Source organism: Parambassis ranga, chromosome 18 (assembly GCF_900634625.1).
Source record: "Parambassis ranga chromosome 18, fParRan2.1, whole genome shotgun sequence".
Lineage (NCBI taxonomy): Eukaryota > Metazoa > Chordata > Actinopteri > Ambassidae > Parambassis > Parambassis ranga.
Window position 1 is genome coordinate 3,855,611 of NC_041038.1, and position 19,094 is coordinate 3,874,704.

The 19,094-nt window shown below is 43.7% G+C and overlaps 1 protein-coding gene across 1 annotated transcript in view; it reads left to right on the forward strand.

Annotated features, from left to right (window-relative positions):
• nrxn2b (neurexin 2b) overlaps positions 1–19,094 on the forward strand; it is a 437,176-nt gene that overhangs the window by 413,597 nt on the left and 4,485 nt on the right. Inside the window, exons 19-20 of the mRNA XM_028428850.1 lie at positions 6,754–7,076; positions 11,668–11,746. Of these exons, the coding sequence (XP_028284651.1) occupies positions 6,754–7,076; positions 11,668–11,746 (402 nt within the window). The remainder of the gene's footprint in view (positions 1–6,753; positions 7,077–11,667; positions 11,747–19,094) is intronic.

Consider the following 19,094-nt stretch of genomic DNA (forward strand, 5'->3'; position numbering starts at 1 on the left):
TAATTCATGGCGTTCTAACCCGAACCAGCCCAACTTCTGAGGAGTAAAAAAGCAAAATGCTCTTAATTACCAAAGAGAGCCTTGTGCCGAGGAGATAACTTGGGAACACTTCATAATCGACTTTGTCAGCATCCTACCCCGCCCCCATTGTGCTCTAGTCTTCTTCGACTTTCTCCATCCTTATTTTTTTTTCTCTTTAGAGGAAAAAATGGAAATGGGGGAGTTCTTGTTTGTTGATACAGATGCTAGAAATTCTGCAGGCGCAGTAAGGATTTGTGAACACAAAGCCATAAAGACTCTGCGTGCAATCGGTCCAAGTTTCTGTTCTGCTCATCACAAAGCGCTGTATTGACAGAGGTGAATTCTGGGCCAGCCCCCCCACCCCGCAACTCTAAGAGAAAACATTTCAGATAGAAGCTCCTTGCAACCACCATATGGCATCCCTCCTGTCAGTGAGATAACAGTAGCGGAAGGAGGATGAGAGAGGCGTAATGATGACGGTGGTGGGAGAAACACACCGCTCTCCACCAGCTGCAGTCCTTTTCATACCCTCCTCCATGCTCAGATCATACTTTACACTCCCTCCAACAGTTCACCTTCATCTCCAGGTTGGCTGTTCACCGCCAGGGGAAGCACAGCATCAACACAGTGGCTCCCAATCTGTTGTAGCAGCCACACAGCCATTACTTAGCAGCCTCCAACGAAGCAATCTGTGCATTAGCAACCCGAGCGTGGCCCAAGCCCGGCCCACTCCTCAGTTTGGCTCAGCTTAGCTAGTAATTACCGACCACAGCTCATCTGAGACAAGCCATTTCTCTCTCAGTTTAGAAAAAAAAATACGTCAAGGAGGATGGTGCATCAATGCAAAGCTGCAGCTGGAAATTTGCTCTAACTGCAGCAGCAGCTTCAAGGGCTGCTCACTTTGGGCTGAAGAAGTAATTTAAAGAAAACTCTACTACTCTACTTGAAACTGGCATCAGACAAGAGTGATGCAACCTGTACCCAACTGATAAAAGCTTTTAAATGCACAGTCTGTTATTGCATTTAAAAAATCCTCAGGCACACAGAAGTGGTGCCTTTTACATTTCTCTTAGTATGAGCAGTTATAGCCACCACCACTGAACAGACAAAGAAAGTCAGTTTTTAGACAAATCCCAGTTTAAGCCACGCAACCAAATATGAAGGGAAAAACCTTTCATCTCACTTTCACGGCTTTGATCAACTTTGCAGTCTGTTATGGCAATGTTACTCTGACACAAGTAAAGCCAAAGCTGTGACGTGCAAGTGCAGCATCTTCACAGTTCTAAATATCACCTCAAAGTACAACACAAGCCCTAGTGTTGCCAAGAACACCTGCATTTAGAAGGAAAACCCAAAGTGAACACCCCTGAGATTATTATCTCTTATTAGATGACTCTTCTAAAGATAGAGAAGTTGTTATTAATAATCTGTTCCTTTCACAGTCACGTTTTTTACGCCTGGAACAAGCTTCCTGTTACATCTCTGACTGCTTCACGTTTTCATTATCACCTTTAGGGCAAGTCACAATGAAAACATTCAAAGTGATTTTCACCCTAATTTACACAGTTAGATTAAAAAAAACATGTCACTGATCAGCTTTCTGTCAGCTGCTATTCCACAAGGTGTCAAGACTGAAAATAGACTACATATAAAGATAGACTCTTCTTGGTGTTACCCTAAATGTTTCCTAAAGAGCAGGTCCATGTTGATCATTTTCTACGCCACCCTCAAGTGGTTTTGTTTTTTTAGCCCTGAAAGTTGCTGCTTTGTGCATGTTACATCCATTTCTGTGGGTGTAAACCATGTACAAAACAGTGTGAAACACTGTTTTGTCATTTTCACGACTCATTTCGTTTCTCACCTATCAGACCTCTTTTTTTGGTGATGCTTCCAGTATTCTCATCAATTTATTTGAACTTTTCAGGAAACATGTACTGTACATCCTACACTTGTGTGACTCCTCCTTACCATAAATCTATTTTCACACCAGCATCTCAGACAGCAGCACATCTTGCTGTTATTTTAGTATTCTTCCCACCTCTGTGTAAATGTATACCCTCTTCCTCTGCATGAGCATCTCGTCTGCTCACACTGCAGGGATACATGCAGCAGCGATTGCCCTATAGACTAAGATTGGTACATATCATAAAACCCTGTCATTACCGCAAAGATTACCATGTGATTAGCCGGCTCCACTTCAAACTGAGGGTGGGAAGCTAGCACCAGGCATTTTTATACCCTCTATATTGGAAGCTTTTTTTTTTGCTTGCTTGCTCCTTTTGTCTGAATAACTATTCTCTCTACCATCTCACCCACTGTACTACTGTACCTCTTTCTCTTCCTCAGCCACTCTCTTTAACTGCATCATTCCTCTTGTTCTTTTTATCAAGCCTGTCATCCACACCCTTCATGCCCTCGCTCTGTCTTTTTGACATTCTATCCTCATGTACACCCCCTCCTTCTCCGTCCTCCTCGTCCGTCATCCTCCCTCGCTCCTGTCATCTCTCATGTCCCTGCTCTCTTAGTCCCTGTCCAACCTTGCTTTCTCGAGCACTGATAGGTAACTCAGTAACTGCCCAATGGCCCACTAGTGTAAAAAAAAACACTCACACTGTTACTTATTACTTACTGCTTTATTTTAAATTAAAGTTGCAGTGTGATTCTTAAGGAATGTGTAGAGAAAATTAGGTCTGGTGCAATATGTACAATAGGAGACAGTCCACATTATATTGATTACCTGCCAGCTGGGGGGGGGGGTGCATTCCACTGTGCATTATGAATGTAAAGACAACCACTCTCCCCCAGCTACACAAGGCGGCATGACATGCAGGGGTCATTACCACAATGATTCGCTAAGGAAATCGAAGTCAGAGCTCCTCTCATTCCTCTGTGGCATTCGCTAGGCTATCAGCCACTAAGCCCCCCCTGGGTGATCCTACTAAAGGCGGGTGTGATTGCAGATGATAATGCCTTTAGAAATAGTTGTTCCCGCCTTCTTTTACCCAGATGCCCTGTTTAAGCAGCAAAACGGCATTCTGGCTTCTGGCCAGGCTGTAGAGCAAACAGTTTCTACTCATGGAAACCTTTAAAACAGGCTGAAAAAAGACACCTCTCCAGTCTATGCAAGTCACTTAGCCCAGGGTTTCACATGTAAGTCTAATGTATGTATGACATGTCATCCTCAGACTGCTCCTCCAGCCTTTATGCTGCTTTCCTGCCTGTCTCCATTCACATCCCATCATCAGCCACAGCTATTTTTATTTTGACAAAATTTGAGGCTTGCCATGTGCTACAATCTTTATTCCCCTATGGATTTATCGAGAACACACGCCATGGATTTAAATGTAATAGAGAATGACAGAGTCAGGAGGGGGCATACAGAAGAGAAACTAGCAACACATAAATGTATCTGTAGATGGACAGATAGAGATCTCAACAACTATATGATGTGTAGCCATGGTTTTTTCTACCACCAGTCATGTCTTCTACAGGATGAATTGTGGAGCACTAACTTCTTCTCATCTCGTGGAATCAAACCCAAAATGGGTTAGAAATGCCCCCCTTATTTTAAAAGACAATGCTTAGCATGCTGTTAGCACCTTAGCATCCGTATTTTCCCATATATTTTGATTTACAAAAATTATATTTTAGTGAAGAACAGACAAACTGATTGATATAAAATAATGTGCATTAGCTTTAGTCACGGCTCAGCATCTGCAATGTCTCATTGCGGAAGCCTGACCATTCCAGTCTCTGCACTGCAGTTAATTAACGCTGTTGTGTGTGTGGCTGCGAATGCCTGCTATAATGAGAAGCTGGCTGTCTGCCACCCCCACCCCATCCCCATTCCATCAACGACCCCCCCACCCACTCCCATCCACAAGCCTCTGCCCATTAAATGTCTATCACCTTAAGAGCCCTAGAGAAAAAGGCAGCAGCCACCCAATCCCCCTGAATTGGTCCAATAGACCCTCATCAATGTGCAAAGCTCATGTCCACAACACACACACACACAGGAGGGGAGGCGTATGTAAATAAATGTTGGGCATTGACACACCACTTGAAAAGGCCAACTATCACACACATAAAGGTCATTTCACTGACATATTTCATAAGTTATTATAAACACGCACACACACCCTCTTCTCTGCAGCAGCGCCGCATCCAGCTCTGTCATATTAAGTGCTGTGATTGCTTGTCATGCATCGGCTTCTCTTTCCACCCTCAGTACCCCTCCTCCATCCAAACCCCGCTCATGCCCAGCCGCCAAAATTGGCTCTAAAACTGCATGTCACTTTTGATTTGACCCGGCAGACCCTGAAACAATAACTTCATCAGGCCCTGTTAGAGTCTCATCCTGACCAGACAGCTACAAAAACAAACACTGATTTCCCTTCATCTAGTCTAGAGGGCACCTTTCTTCTCTCTCTCTTTCTCTCTCTCTCTCTCTCCCTCTCTCTCTCTGATGGGATGAACACATAAATAGTCGGCACAGTGCTCTCCTGCAGTTAAGGCTTGTTTTTGTTATTATAATTTTTTATTTTATCAAAGAGAAGGCATTTAATATGTCACCAAATGAACACTTGAAGGAATATATCATGTGCTCTGACTTTCGACAGTATCACAGATCTCTCCTTCCTCTGTATGATGCAGAGGAGGACCTCTGCATCATACTCATAAGCGGCTTGTCAATATGGCTTACTTATGAGTGTAACTCTGACACAAACACACCTCCGGACTAAACTGTCCTGTCTGAGCAGATCATCCTTACAGCTGCTGCTCACATACCGAGGGGGGGAGCTTGGTAAACCATGAATACAGTTGATGATGTGTGTCCTCAACCTCTCCAGTGACCCTTTCATAGTCGGAGCCATTTGAAATGGGAGACCCTCTGGGCTGTCTTGTGGATGTGTGTGTGTGTGTGGGTGGGTGGGTGTTATGTGAACTAAGATTGTTTTTGTGTTGAGTTAACCTCTGTGTGCAAACAAGTTTTTCTCCTTTACTTTCCTGGCTGATGTTTGCTGTTCCTTCTACTCCAAAGTGATGAGATAATACAGTCAGACTCAGCTATTATGTCAACAGCACATATGCCAGATATTAAGTCTCATCATTATAGAGTTAGGGGACGGGAGCCGGGTCTCTTGTGGGTCCCTGACAGGCCTAATGATCTGATAATGGGATGATGTGTGTAATGGTCTCAAAGGAATAGATTTATCTCTCTAGCACTTCTGTAGAAAACTCCACATATAGCAATCATGTGGTTTCACATCTATGCACCAACACAACACACACACACACGTGCAATAATAGGTATTATTTGTCTGATAGTCCCACCCACCTGGGTGTTACACATATGTCAGAACAAGTGCTCCCATATAGTTGATAGTAAATCATAATTACAGTGATGAAGCACCATCTCGGCTCTCCTAATTGAAAACAAATGGGACCTTGGCCCGTCCCCAGCGTCTCCGCGCTGATGAGTGGAAGGCTGTCCTCGCTTGCTTGCAGTCTGAGAGAGAACAATAGCACTGTTCAGAAGTTATTCATTTGTCATCATTCAGCACAGTTATACATGAGGAAGCCACTGTCTGCACATCACACGAGGAGAAATCTCTCATACCTAGGATGAAATAAATATGCATATACATGCAAAGTTGCAAACACACACTCCCTTTAGGCTGCAAGGCTCTCTCGTTTCAGGGGTTTGCAGCCCCGCCATCTCCAGAGTCGATATTTCACTCCCAGCTGCACACATTAGTGTAGTATCCCTTTCACAAACAAACACACTCCCTCTTTTCTTACACGGATTGATTAATCCATAAAAAAAGCTCTTTGGCTTCTTCCGTTCTTCTCCTCTGAGTAATTACCTCATGCGGTCTGTTTTTAACTTCCAGCAGTGTCACTCTACCCTCCATGTCTCCTTCACGTGACTCATAATGGGGGTCAAAGTTTGCAGGTAACGTGATGGGTTACAAATAGTGTGGAAACAATGAAAATGTATGAATAAAACCTAAAGTGACATCAGCTGAGGAAAATACAGGGAGAAAAACTACACCTGTCAGATTCCTCTACTCACACCCCCACCCCTTCACCACAAATCCTGGGAACACATTAGTATTGGACCCTGGTTAAATGGTCGACCCCGTCCTCCCTTCATCCATCTATCCATCCAGATGAATGGTAATGACCACAGAGAGGAACAGCCCCTGCTGAATTAAACATTTCCTTTCAATGAGGATCTCATTTTCCTCCTTTGGATGGCAGAGCGGGGCGACATTTTTTCTGCTGGCAGAGGTACTTTATCATTGTGCTGCTCAGGTGCATTGGAGGTCAATGACACAGACCCAGCATTGTTCTAATATATTCCATCTCGGGGCAAATGAGATGCATTTTGCTGTGAACCTTCAGTCTCAGGGTCAATCCGCAACTGCCCCTGCAATCTATTTGACTGCCAGATTCAGGCTGTCTTTCTGGGAATGTGGCACGTGCCCAGCTACATAATGGCTGCAACTGCAGCAAACCAGGGTCCAATCTCCCTAAAGTGTTACCCAGGAAGTCCCTCATGATTGAAATAGTCTGTCTTGCTCCCCTGTCTCACTCTGTGCCTGTTTATGACTTTGTGTTGCATGTTCACCCAGAGACCAGGAGCTGATTTGTATTCTTTGTCCTTTCTCTCTCTTTTTCCTTCCTCCCTCATCGCTCTCTCTTTCTCCTCATCCTCCCACAAATCAGGTCGCCAGTTGACCATCTTCAACAGCCAGGCGTTCATTAAAGTCGGTGGTGGAGAGAAGGGGCGCCATTTCCAAGGCCAGATCTCAGGCCTTTACTACAACGGCCTGCAGGTGCTCAAGCAGGCGGCCGAGGGCGACCCCAGAGTCCAGACCCAGGGCAACCTGCGGCTGGTGGGTGATGTGCCCTCGGTGCTCACAACTGACACCACCTCCACCACCCCGCTGGCTGATATGTCCACCACCATCATGGAGACCACCACAACCATGGCCACAACTACCACCCGCAAACAGCGCTCGCCCACTATGAGGGACAGTGTCACACAGGTGAGAAATGAAGGCTTGTGTTTGTAAAGTTCCTGAAAACAATATTTGACAAATCAAATGGCATGACCAGTTAACCGACACCTGCAAGGTTATCACTGCATTGTGTTTGAGAGCCTCCTTTTTTTAGCCCCCAGTCGCATTCAGCCCTCTGAGTTTTGTGTGGCTGCTCCTATTAGACCAATCAACGCTGCAATTTTGATTTCCTCTAAAAAAAACAACATGGCTGACTGGGATGCTGGAGCAGCCCATTCAGATCAACAAAAGCAGAAGATGGAGAAGGAGGAGGAGGAAGGATGGAAAGGAAGTCCTGAAGCACAACTTAGGGTGCAATAAACTTATATATATGACTCTACTTTACACTCATGTGATCCCTGTGATTTAAAGTGCGATGATTATCCACATGAGCTCAAAGCACATATTGTCATCATGGAAAGCAACAATTAGCAAACAGTAGGGAAGCGCTGTTACCCACATGCATAAAGATTGAAGAGGCAGGTCATCTGGGCCCCCTTCTCTCATAAAAACATCTAATCCATTTGCTCCGAAGGGGAGTGGAGGGGGGGGATACACTGCGGTTTATCATTAGCTACAAGCTGTGTGTCGTGCAGAAAGACTAGCAGATGCAAAGCTTTCTAAACCAAGTGTGATCCCCATCATCAGTGGAGGTGCTGCCAGCTCCTCTTCCATGTTTGTGCAGGATGTACATTATGTCAGCTATTTCTGTTACTGTCAGGACTTTGTACCGTAACTAGTTGAAAGCTCTTTTAAAAGCTGACAGTTCCACACTTTAACTGTCCCAAAACTTTTTTTTTTTATGATGTGGCAGCAAACACAAAGATGCAGCACCAATTACCGGTGCAATTCTCTTATTCGGTTCTGTTCATTAGTGCTATTCATGTACACGGAGGCTTATCAGAGATCAGTCAGCAAGCCGTCCCTGATAACCATGATCAGCAGATCCAGAATATATTTAGACCTCAGTCTTTGTCCTTTTATCATCATCTCAAACCTTTCCCATCCGTCCCATTTTGAATAAACACAGCAGTGTCAATTAGAGTGAAGTCAAGGTGAGGCTGATGATGGCAGAACAACTATGTATTGCAAACAGCCAGTTCAAAAAGAAACCAGGATGTTAGTTGTGCATCAACGTCTGCACAAAAACACTTAAATTGTAGACTCATCAGAGTCTGATGGAAGCTGACAAAAGATTAAAGGTGGCCGTGTTCATCCAAGCATTACTGTTGATGCTCATAAGAAAATTTAGATTTAAAGGCCGGTCAGAAACGATGCCGTCTCAAACAGTTGGCGCGGCTCGTGTGATTTTTGCATCTACTCTGCAAACTATGAGATGTCGCATGTAGCCGTGCGCTCGGCCCAATGTCATATCTCTGGCCTCCAGACTTCTTGGCAGAAACATCCTCCCGCATTCGGCGTGTAACGAGCTTTAAAAGCAGCGGCCTGTGATGTGAAATTGGCAGTCGCAGACAGCCCTGTTTGATAAATTATCTGGAACCAATTTTAGGATAGGAAAGTGTTGTCTGCCTTGCTGTTGTTACAAGCCTTAATGTGTATTGCCTTTTGCCGAACGACGTTTATGTTTGGTGATAAAAAAGCACGGCTCCACCTTTAGAGTGCTTTTTATTGCTAAGAATCCATTTTTTTAGATAATGCAGAGACATTTTGGAGTTAGCTGAACAGAGTGTATCGTCACACACAGCCTAAATTAGCATTAAAGATCTGTTACCAACGATGCACTCACTCACATGCGTTGATGATCATTTTTCTGTGTGCATAAAAACATAAAAGCATTATCAGGGAGTATAGCTGGCTACGCACACGCTCCTGATCATTCGTACAGATGGTTCCAGTGTGGCTGAATGTTTTGGAATTTGCTTTAATTTGCCAGGAGGTGTTGACAGCTTGGCATGCTCATCTCTCCCCCCCCATATAAAAAGACAGAATAAAACAGAAATGGTTCAGTGAACAGAATGAAAGAGAATAACTGTAGACACAGTTGTAGTCTAGTAAAATTAAGCAAAAAGTCAAAGAGGGTTGAGGATTACATTGATTTTAGGAGAGCTGAGAGGCACCAGACGGTGTATAAAATCTTTTATATTTGCTCTTTAAGCACCCATCGTCTGGTGTGTCTGGAAGCAGTGGTGTTTGTTTTTATGTTTGCAGCAACAGCAGTTTGGGGGGGGGGTGTATCAATGCTAAATAGACAGGCTGGAACAAAGAAAATCCTTACGAAGCTAAATCACCATCACTGGATGTGCATAACTCACATAGAAGCGACAGAATCAGAGTTTAATCATTACTTCAACTTGTAATAGCGTGAAAACATATCACATAGCATACTTCTTTCTCAACAGTTTTGATGAATAGGACAGCCCTGCTTTTAAGAATTATGAATGTCATTTGCTGCCTAACAAGGACGTCCCCTTTCTGGCAGTCTGAGCTTATTTACCACGTCTTTTTATCCTGGCAGAGGCCTGCACCTGTGACATTGCCTTGACACATGTAGCAATCTGTTCCATTTCATTCGAGCAATTCTCCAATGTCAAGTTCTGCAAGCACATTATTTGTAGTTTTATAATTCCAGCATGATCATCCACTCAACTAAAATATGGGCCGGCTTCACCTCTAGGACACCGACTGATTTTATTTTTTGTTACATTTGGTTGTGCATCGAAAAAGGTTTGAGGAGCGGACTGTTAAAGTAAGCCAGTGCAGGATACTTGAGGGACTGCTCAAGAACGTCTTTGAAGGAGAGAAATGATTTTTTATTTAATGCATCACAACCAGTATCTCATCATCTTACCGCTGATTGATCTGTAGATCCTGCATCATTTCTATTAGTCACAGTCATTCAGATGACAGATAGATAGATGGCAAAGGAGAAGGTGTTCTAATGAATATCCCCAGCACCCAACAGGACACAAAGCGGAGCCAGGAGATGGGTCAGGGTGGCAGAAAGCAAGTGAGCGGAAGCTGAAATTTCAATTTCTCCAAAAGCTGTGAGCTACCCGCCGCGCTGGAGCTTTGATCATTCTGGAATAATGTGCTTTGATGCTTAGAATAAAAGATCTACCTTTTGATGTGCGTGTGGGGGTCTGATCCCCCCCCCCCCCCCGATACTGTGGCTTCCCGTGAAACAGTTGGAGTCATCATTTGTCTTGCTCTGACCCAAATTCTGTGTCATGGTGTTATAAAACTAGGATCACAAGCTACGCCCTTGCGGCTGCTTTAAGCAAGTGAGCTCTCCCAGGTGTTCGTGATCTCGCTCTTGATTTTGTCTGGACAGATATGTGGTGGTTCATAAAAAAAAAACAAAAAAAAACAAAGTTTGAGCAGGTCAAACTGGAGTTTGCAGCTAATCCTTCAATTCTCCTTCAGCATTTATCAGAACACTGGGTTAGTGGGCCTTGTGACTACTTTTCAACTGATAAATTACACTCCTGCTTGAGGTGGGAGGGGACAGGGTTTACAAGTGTGTCACAGATGTTGCACTGAATTCTAACTTCTATAACCTAGAGGCTGAAAGTGCCATTTAACATGTAATGTTTCCCATTACAGGCACAATTGTGCCCTGCTGTGTACAGGTACTGACGTCCAGGCTGCTTAAAGAATTTAAAGGATTCATTATGTGCTGTTTACATCTGAGGAAGAGTGGGGCAGCTGCCTGCATGGACAGAATAGAAATGTTTGATAGAGATGTTGCTGGGAAACTGAAGCAGCATCATTAGGCCCATTTGACAGAGCCAGGTGAAGTGAAACACACACTCCAACTGACACAGTGTAATTAATAAATGATTACAGCCAGGCCTTGGATTAATAACAGAGAGAAAAGTCTGCAAAGCAGTGTGGCGCTTGAATCAATTATGCTGATAAAAGCCCTCCATTTTCTATCGGATGACCCCATCTTGAATAACAACCAGAGGCTGAGGAGAGAGGAAGGGAGGAGGTTCGGGTGTCTAGACATGCAGCTGTGTGAGTCATGCAGTACTGAGGACAAACCTTGGCTACTAAATTGGAACCACCTTGTCAGATTTAATCTGTTTTCATCTCAAGACCCCCGCTGGTGTACCTGCTGTACTTCCACACTCCACATTCCACGTATACAGTCTTTATCAACCACAAGCTCCAGGTCAAATATAAGATAAAACATTGTATACACTCCAGTGTGTCGCCAGCATGGCTCAGGGCACAGACACAGGTGTGGATCAGGGTTGTTTTGGTGCATCTGGCGCAGGATGTGGCAAAGTTCAGAGGCTGGGTCAATGCATGTTTGTCATGTTTGATCTCTCTTACTCCCCTCACCTGTTCACAGGGATGGTTGCTCCTCATAAAGCTCAGCCGGCTTCATAATTTCAGCACTGTTAACAAATTGTAGTAACCACAAAGATTTTTTTACAGCCTATCTAAAGTTTGCCTCTTGTGGCTGCATTAGCTGCTGTGAATATCAGCGGAGCCAAAGACCTTCACCGTGGCTGCCAGAGACTCTTAATCCTCTTAGACGTTCTGTGTATCCTCTACACAAATACAATTTGTCCTGACTCTATCTCCTTTCTTAACTCTCTGTTTCTTCCAGAATGCGGATGACCTCTTGGTAGCATCGGCTGAATGTCCTAGTGATGACGAAGATTTGGAGGAGTGCGAGCCTGGAAATGGTGAGTCAACTCAGGGAGTTCTGTCCTCATTGTGTTTTATCCAAAAACAAAAAAATTACAAAACTAGACTACTGCTCTGTCCCTTCTTCCACTTCTAAATGACACTTTGTGACTGCACGGCCCCCCATATGCCGCTCTGATTGGCCAGACGTGTACCCTCCATTCCCCTTTTTCTTTGTGGTTTTTCAAAGCAGCAGGCAGTCGGCAGCATTGTGCTTCGTCAATTGCTCAGCCAAGTGGTAATACCTGGCATTTACCCAGCTGTTGCACCAATCTCCTGCCCTGACTTTAACAAGGCAGGACAGTTTCAACGTGGAGACGCAGCTTGTTCTGCGCGGCGCACAGCTGTAGCCTGGCAGGCCTGGTGGCTGAGGCACTGTTAGTGTGAACAGCGGGTCAAACAATGTTCTGACACCATGACAGGAGGTGGAAGTTAAAGGCCATGTGTTTTACTCCCTCTGCCTCTGCGGTTTCTAGCTCTATTAAGCAGGCCATACTTGAAAACTGCCAAGAACCCTGTCGGAACAGCGAAGCAGCATGATTCAAATTACTCCAACAGATACAGCGAAGGCTGCTAACAATCCACACTTAATGGCATTTTACTCTGAAAGATCCTCACTGACAAGTTTTCTGTTGTTAAAATGCTTTGCAGATTTAACTCTGTGATAACAGGTCCAGGATGGTGCTATGGGATAAATAATTATTTCACATTATAATTTTCAGTGTAATGTTTTGCTAACTGCCAAGCTAACAAGGTGCAGATTTGACCTCTGTTAGCTCTTTGGTTGTCAGGCTACAGTATTGTGGTCATTTTATCTGCGTTTGTGTGCTCAGGAATCGTTACAGACCAAAACAGTGTAGGATGTCTATCGTGTGATGTCTGTAATATTTTCCTGCTCCTGTTTGGAGCTGCCAAAAAACTGCAGTTCCTCGAGTGTCCACTTGAAGGTTGGCTCCAAAAATGAGTCAATCCTCACAGACCTCCAAGTTAAAATGTCCAACTTGTGTGTAGTTGGCCTGCTGAGTACTGTTACATGAAAGATAACAAATGCTCTAATTTAAATTTGAAAAGTGTATTTCCTTGCTGTCTAGGAAACCAGATCTTTAGAAGGAAATAGATATGAAAAAATGTAAATTTCAAAAAATATTAAATGTATTTCAGCATGAATCCACCATGAATAATACATAAAGATTTGCCCAATATCTACTCTGATGTCCTGAGGGTGAAAAACAAAAAAGGAAAAAAAAAAGAGTCTCCACAATGCCTGTTGTTGAAAATGCGGTGTTTCCTAGAATAAATTCATAAAAGTAGTTCTCAGGACTGCGGATTAGTGGTGAGAATGTGTCGAACTGTAAATGACAGGAGATTACGGCTTGTATCGGTGTGTTTGCGCGAGGAGAAACTGATCTGAACCTGTGCTGAGAAACTTGAGTGTAACATTCTCCTGCGGTTTTCTCTGTAGGTGGTTGGGACAGAAATAGAGACTCAATTCCCCTCTTATCGAAAAGAGAAATGAGAGTTTTTGGTGGATGCTATGCCCAGGTCTAATCTCCCATGAGGAAATGCAACTCTCTTGCTCTCTTTCGTATGCCCACACACACACACACAGACATGCTCACCTTTCCAGACAGACACTTGTCTCTCTCGCTCTGTGGGTGTAAAGTTTTCTCTCCGCTGCCTGAATCTACCAAGAAACAACAAACACACTCGCTCACGCGTGCTCCGTATCACACCTTCCAGACACCACAAGAGTTCCGGCGAGGCAAGCCAGCGGGTTCGGATAAGCCTGTGTGAAAACTGTGGGACGAGCTAGGAGAGAAGAATCAAGATTGTGCGTGAAACATGTCCCCTCTCCATCACCGCTTCACAAACACAGGCCTGTAGTCATTGTGCGATAGGACCAATTCCCAGTGTTTTCAATTACATGTGTGAATGCAGCTCCAAGTGACTGAGCTGCCCCGAGGAAGGAGAAAAAAAAATGTTAAGCACAGCTGTGGGTTTTCTATTAAGCTGAGCCAGATATGACCGCTGTGAATTCATGGGGATCAATACGGCTCCTTTCTATAGAGCTCCATCTGCTGTACAGATGTGTAGCACTACAAAGAGGACGCAGCGTGTTTTTTTACAGCTGCATTCTGGGTGTTGGGCTTTCTAACGCTGAATGACAAAGAATGCCGTCCGGTCGCACCCTCGTCAACATGCTCATAGCAGACGCAAGCACGGGGCATGGAGAAAAAGACCTGAAGAAGAGATGAAGTTGGGTGGGAGCTGGAAGGATTTGCTCTGTGAAGGACTGACCCTCATTGAGATGTGCATCACGTTCCCTTGCGCTCAAAGCAGAACAGAGAAATGGGGAGAGAAGAGAGAGGGATGGAGTTACAGAGGAGGAAGAGGAAGCAATATCAAGAGTGTGCAGGGAGACATTCCCATGAACAATTCCTGCCTCTCCCAACAGGCTAATTAAACTTGGACTGTTAGGGAGCCTTAATTACATCACCCAATTAAAGCTTTGCTTTGGCTTCTGCAGTGTTAGTAATGAATCTCTGTCAGAACGGTGACAAGACTTAAGAAATGTGGACCCAGATTAGCAGTGATGAAGGAAAGATGCTCACAAAATACCTCCTCGTATTCTTACGAGCAGTCAAAATAACAATCAAAGAGAGAGGATCTTTCTGGAGCTCCACTCATTAGATCTCTTTCATTTTGACTGATATTTCACTTTCAGTCTTACCTCAGTGTGACCTCACTTTCCTTTCTCCTGCTTACATCCAAGCTACTTATCAGTCCCGAGATGTTGTAGGGCGCTGTATCAGTTTCACTCCTGAAAAGATCAGAGCTTTGAGGTTCTCCTCAATAATTCATAGAGAGACAACCTGCAAATGCTTGTTTGAGGTCGAGGAGCCCAAGTAAGAGATTGGGCGAGAGATGAGGGGATGACCTGGAGCCCCAACGCCCTGTGTAACTCGGAGGCTCGGTCGATGTGTTTGTGTGTCAGTTATTTGTCAGTTATTTGTCAGCTTGATACCTTATTGATCCCCCTTAGCCAGCCATACTCTGCAAGTAAACAGCCCCAGGTTTAATGTATGGATTCCACAGGTTGGATGTTGGAGGCAGAGGTCTGTAAATTCCTAAGTGATGTAAAGACTACACCATCCTTTCAGAGATATACTATACAATCTTCTACTGCTTGTCAAGGACTTCCTTGAGAAGCTATTTGTATGTTAAAATGTGTAGCACTTATTATTGGATAGGGCTGCCAGTTTGCTCCAGCTCTGACATGCTGAGACTATTTTACACCTGCCGTGATCTTCTGTCATCATAGATTTTAAACAAAGATAGACGATTTGTGACCTAAAACCTAGTACTAACCTAACTTCCCATTAAAGCCAGGGTTGTAATACTGGAAAGCTAGCAAGATTTAGAGGTAGCCTCTGTTCAGGGCTCTGTCCAAACCTGCTCCTTCAAAGCCTCCAAAGGTGTGTCTTACATATGGATGTGTCCAACACCTGTGCAGCTTTACTGAGCAGCCACCAAATCTCTGTTATATCATATTACTATAGTAATTACCCATGTCTCATTTAGTGGAAAGAAAACATCTCATGTTGGCAAAATTAAAAAAAAAAAACAACAACTGTTACATTGACAGCTGTGAGCACTAACAATTGACTGCTGTTAACTGCTCACAGCTGTCAATGTAACATGTCAGCATTACCAGGGTGTACCAACAACAGATTTATAATGACATGTTGTATAGACCAAGCTGGTGCATGGCATGTGTACCGTCATGTAATCCAACTGATTTCAACAATGTAACCATTGTAATTTTTGACAGAGATGGTAATCTATACTTCTGTATCATTGATCCCTGATTTGTCTACAAACAGCAGAGTCATAGGGCTCTGTCTTTAGTAGTCCCCAGAGATGTGTAACAAAAAAAGGGATTATCATCTTCACTGAAATGCTCAGTCAGCTAGTAAAACACAGAGGGGTGCATTAGTCAACAGTGTTCCCCTGCCTCGTAACCATTTTATTTCATCACTGGTCGATGATGCATTTTGTCATTTTCTGAAAAAAAAAAAACAAAAGTGCTGCAAACTCTTCCAAATCTTATTGTAATTATAATTAAAGTCTGATGTTAACCCCAGAGCAGTGGATAGAGAATGGATTTTATTTTCTCCCCATGCTTCCTCAGCAGGGATTCTTTCTACTCACACTTCAAATTGTAGACAAACATTGTAGCTTCTGGCCTGGAGCAATGCGTAGAAAGCACTGGTTCACAGATCGTCTCAACCACCTAACCTAGTAATTTCTTTTTTAATTGATTCTCCATTCCTTGTATTTTCCCGTAGTCGGTGAGCTTTTGCATTTGTTTATTTTTTTTAAAAAAACCTTTTTATATTAACAAACTCACTGGAAGAAAAACAAGTGGAAGGGAGATATGAAGCAGCAGCAGCACGATAACAGGAAAAAAAAACAGACATGGTCCAGAAACGTGCCCATGAAGTAGCAGATTTTGGTATCTCTGCATCAATCATTTTACCCCTGTGAGACCAAAAAATAAATCTAGGCAGGTTCACGGCGGTGCGGCAGCAATGCAAGGGAGGTGACTTTGACCGTAGCTGACACGTGACTCTCAGTGAGACACAACATGAGTGCGCCATCATCTCCTTTCTTTTTTTTTTATAGAGTAAATCACTTTGCCTGAGAGCGACAGCAGCAAATGCAGCATTTGTAAACACTTTACGGAGCACGACGTATGTAGGGGGAGGCTGGTTCCCTGTTGCACAGATTATACAACTATAATTGTACCTATTGTGGAATGATTCAAAAGCAAGCTGGGGAAAACATATTATGCTCGGACACGTTGCTGGATTTTCCATCAGCAGCCTAATCAAAGCTGAATTACAGAACGCTCAAAATCCAAACAACCTTTTTGCACTAAATATTTCAAATGGATGCGAGCGGGCCGACGTGATCGGCAGAATAATGACGTTTGTCAGGAGACTGATGTAGAAGCATCAGCATCCATCTGCCCCTGTTCTCATTTTGAGTAAATGGAGGGGGGTGACTCACACTGTCAGTGTGGTGGACCCGGCACACATGGGTAAAGATTAAAAAAATGTCATCATGTGGACAAAATGTGGTTCCACTGCCTCAGCTGTTCAAATCAGCAGAGTCAAACTCAATCAGTCAGGCTGAATGTCTTTGAGTCTCCCTCACTTATATGCTTAAATGACAGAGCTGTAATCCTCAAGAGAGAAAGAGGCACCGACACGCAAGAATATTGATTGTGCTGCATCGTTTGCATCAGAACAACAAGGCCTGAAGGATGAACTACAAAGCAAGTCTGAGACAGCTATACAAAACCCTAAACTGATAGTCAGAGACCCCTGGTACTCTAGATGGCCACCATGACGTGCAATGCCTCTTAAAATGAAAACAGATGCAGCAGATAAAAACAAAGCTGCAGATGAAATTACTGTAAATTTAGGCTGCGATACTACAAATACGATCATCTAATTAATATTTGTTCACTGATCTTTGCTTATTAAATATACTTTCATGTTTTAAAATGAAATGTGATTGTTTTTAGCAACATTATATTCCACATGTGATCCTTAGGCTTATATAAAAGTATTCTACATCAGTGTCAAACTCCCAGTTATATGCATGTAATATACAGCTTGAGTTTGAGTAACACTACCAAGGACTATGGATTAAGGTTACTACTGCTCAGAGTTCATTTAATACTGTGCATAACTGTCATTATATTTTGTAGTTTGTGTGTGAGAAAGTGTTGCTTTCAGGAGTCTGTCAAATCCTCTCTGTTCCCTCTGGTTCTTGGCAGCTTTCAGCAGGAGAACACATTTGTCCCTAGTCAAATTTGTGAGCCTGGCAGTGGTGTTACCGAAGAGTCAGAGCTGCATACTGTGGGACGACAGGGTGCAGTGGTGGGGAAGGGCAGAGCCAATTGAAGTTGTTGATTGGTTTAAACTGGTGGTGCAGTAGGCTTGGGTCACACAACAGGAAATGAAAAGATGGTTCACTTGATAACTGCCTAAAGTGCTGACATGTGGCTCACTCTGTGTATGAGGTCTGAGATTCATTATGTTTTCAGTAGCCACTGCCTGTCAGTCAGATGGGATGTCACCATCAGGCCTCCAGGCTTTGGTTCCACTAACGACTAAGAGCACAGCAGAGCATGTATGATTCTGTATTTGTTTAACACTGTTCTGTGGGTTCCTTTAAGGTAGAAACAGTGTTTCCTTCACCTTCAGTGATACTGAGTAACAGAGAGCACAAAGACATCCAAATGTTAGAAGTCAGAGTGGTGGAGAAAAATTTTATTTCTGTGTCTAAACTAAATAAGATTTTTAAGCACAGTGTGGGGGAGCATGGGATCATGTGGCTGTGGCAAGCAAATAAATACTAGGACTTCATTCACTGCATGCAGTAGAAAGAGGTCAAGATGACTTTGATTACCCAGCTAGACCCAATCAGCCGAGCTCATCCCTGCTGATGTCCTGCCAGTTAGTATAGATGGGCCAGGAACGGGTTGCAGTTGCTTTGATTACGCAAGACAAATCACAGTGCTCGCAAAAGTTGTAGAAAGCACCACACGTGAACTAGGAGTCAGCCTGCATGAGTTCCGCCATGTCAGGTAGCTGCTGGGTGGGTGGGTGTCCATCACACTCCACCCAACAACACAATAATCCAACCCCAGATCCTAGATAGGAGAATTAACATAACAAACTATAAGGATATAAAAACTCCAACCCCAAAACCATCATAGCCTTCATCATTTAAGACACACACACCTTCACCCACAACTTTACCCACGTATGACACATGGCCTTTGCAACTTCACATTTCACAGAGTTGACAGTTAGGTTACCTCAGCCACAGATCACTACATCATACAAAGATACAGTCCGACTTCAAGTTCACAAGCTCAACCATAGTTGTTCCTAAACAAACAAAAATAACTTTTACTTTAGTCCTGCCAGCTCACTACACTTTTAGACAGGGAAATGAGCCAGCAGAGAATCAAAGCTATGGAACAATTCTGAAATCTTTAAACACCCACACAGTATAGAATCATCTGGCGTATCCTCCCCTCTGCAAAAAGGTGACTGTACCACTGTGCCAGCAGTCAAAAATGGAATCACTCCTGAGGAAGAAGAGTTAGAAACATAAAGGGGCTTCACCTGAGATTGCGCATAAGCAGCATGTATAATTGCTTAATTGTTAGTGGCTCATCAGTTATCCATCCTCCCGAAGCACTGCCAAGGGTCTTTGTACACTGTGGCCAAAGACGTTGTCATTAAGACTAAACCTAGTACTCTC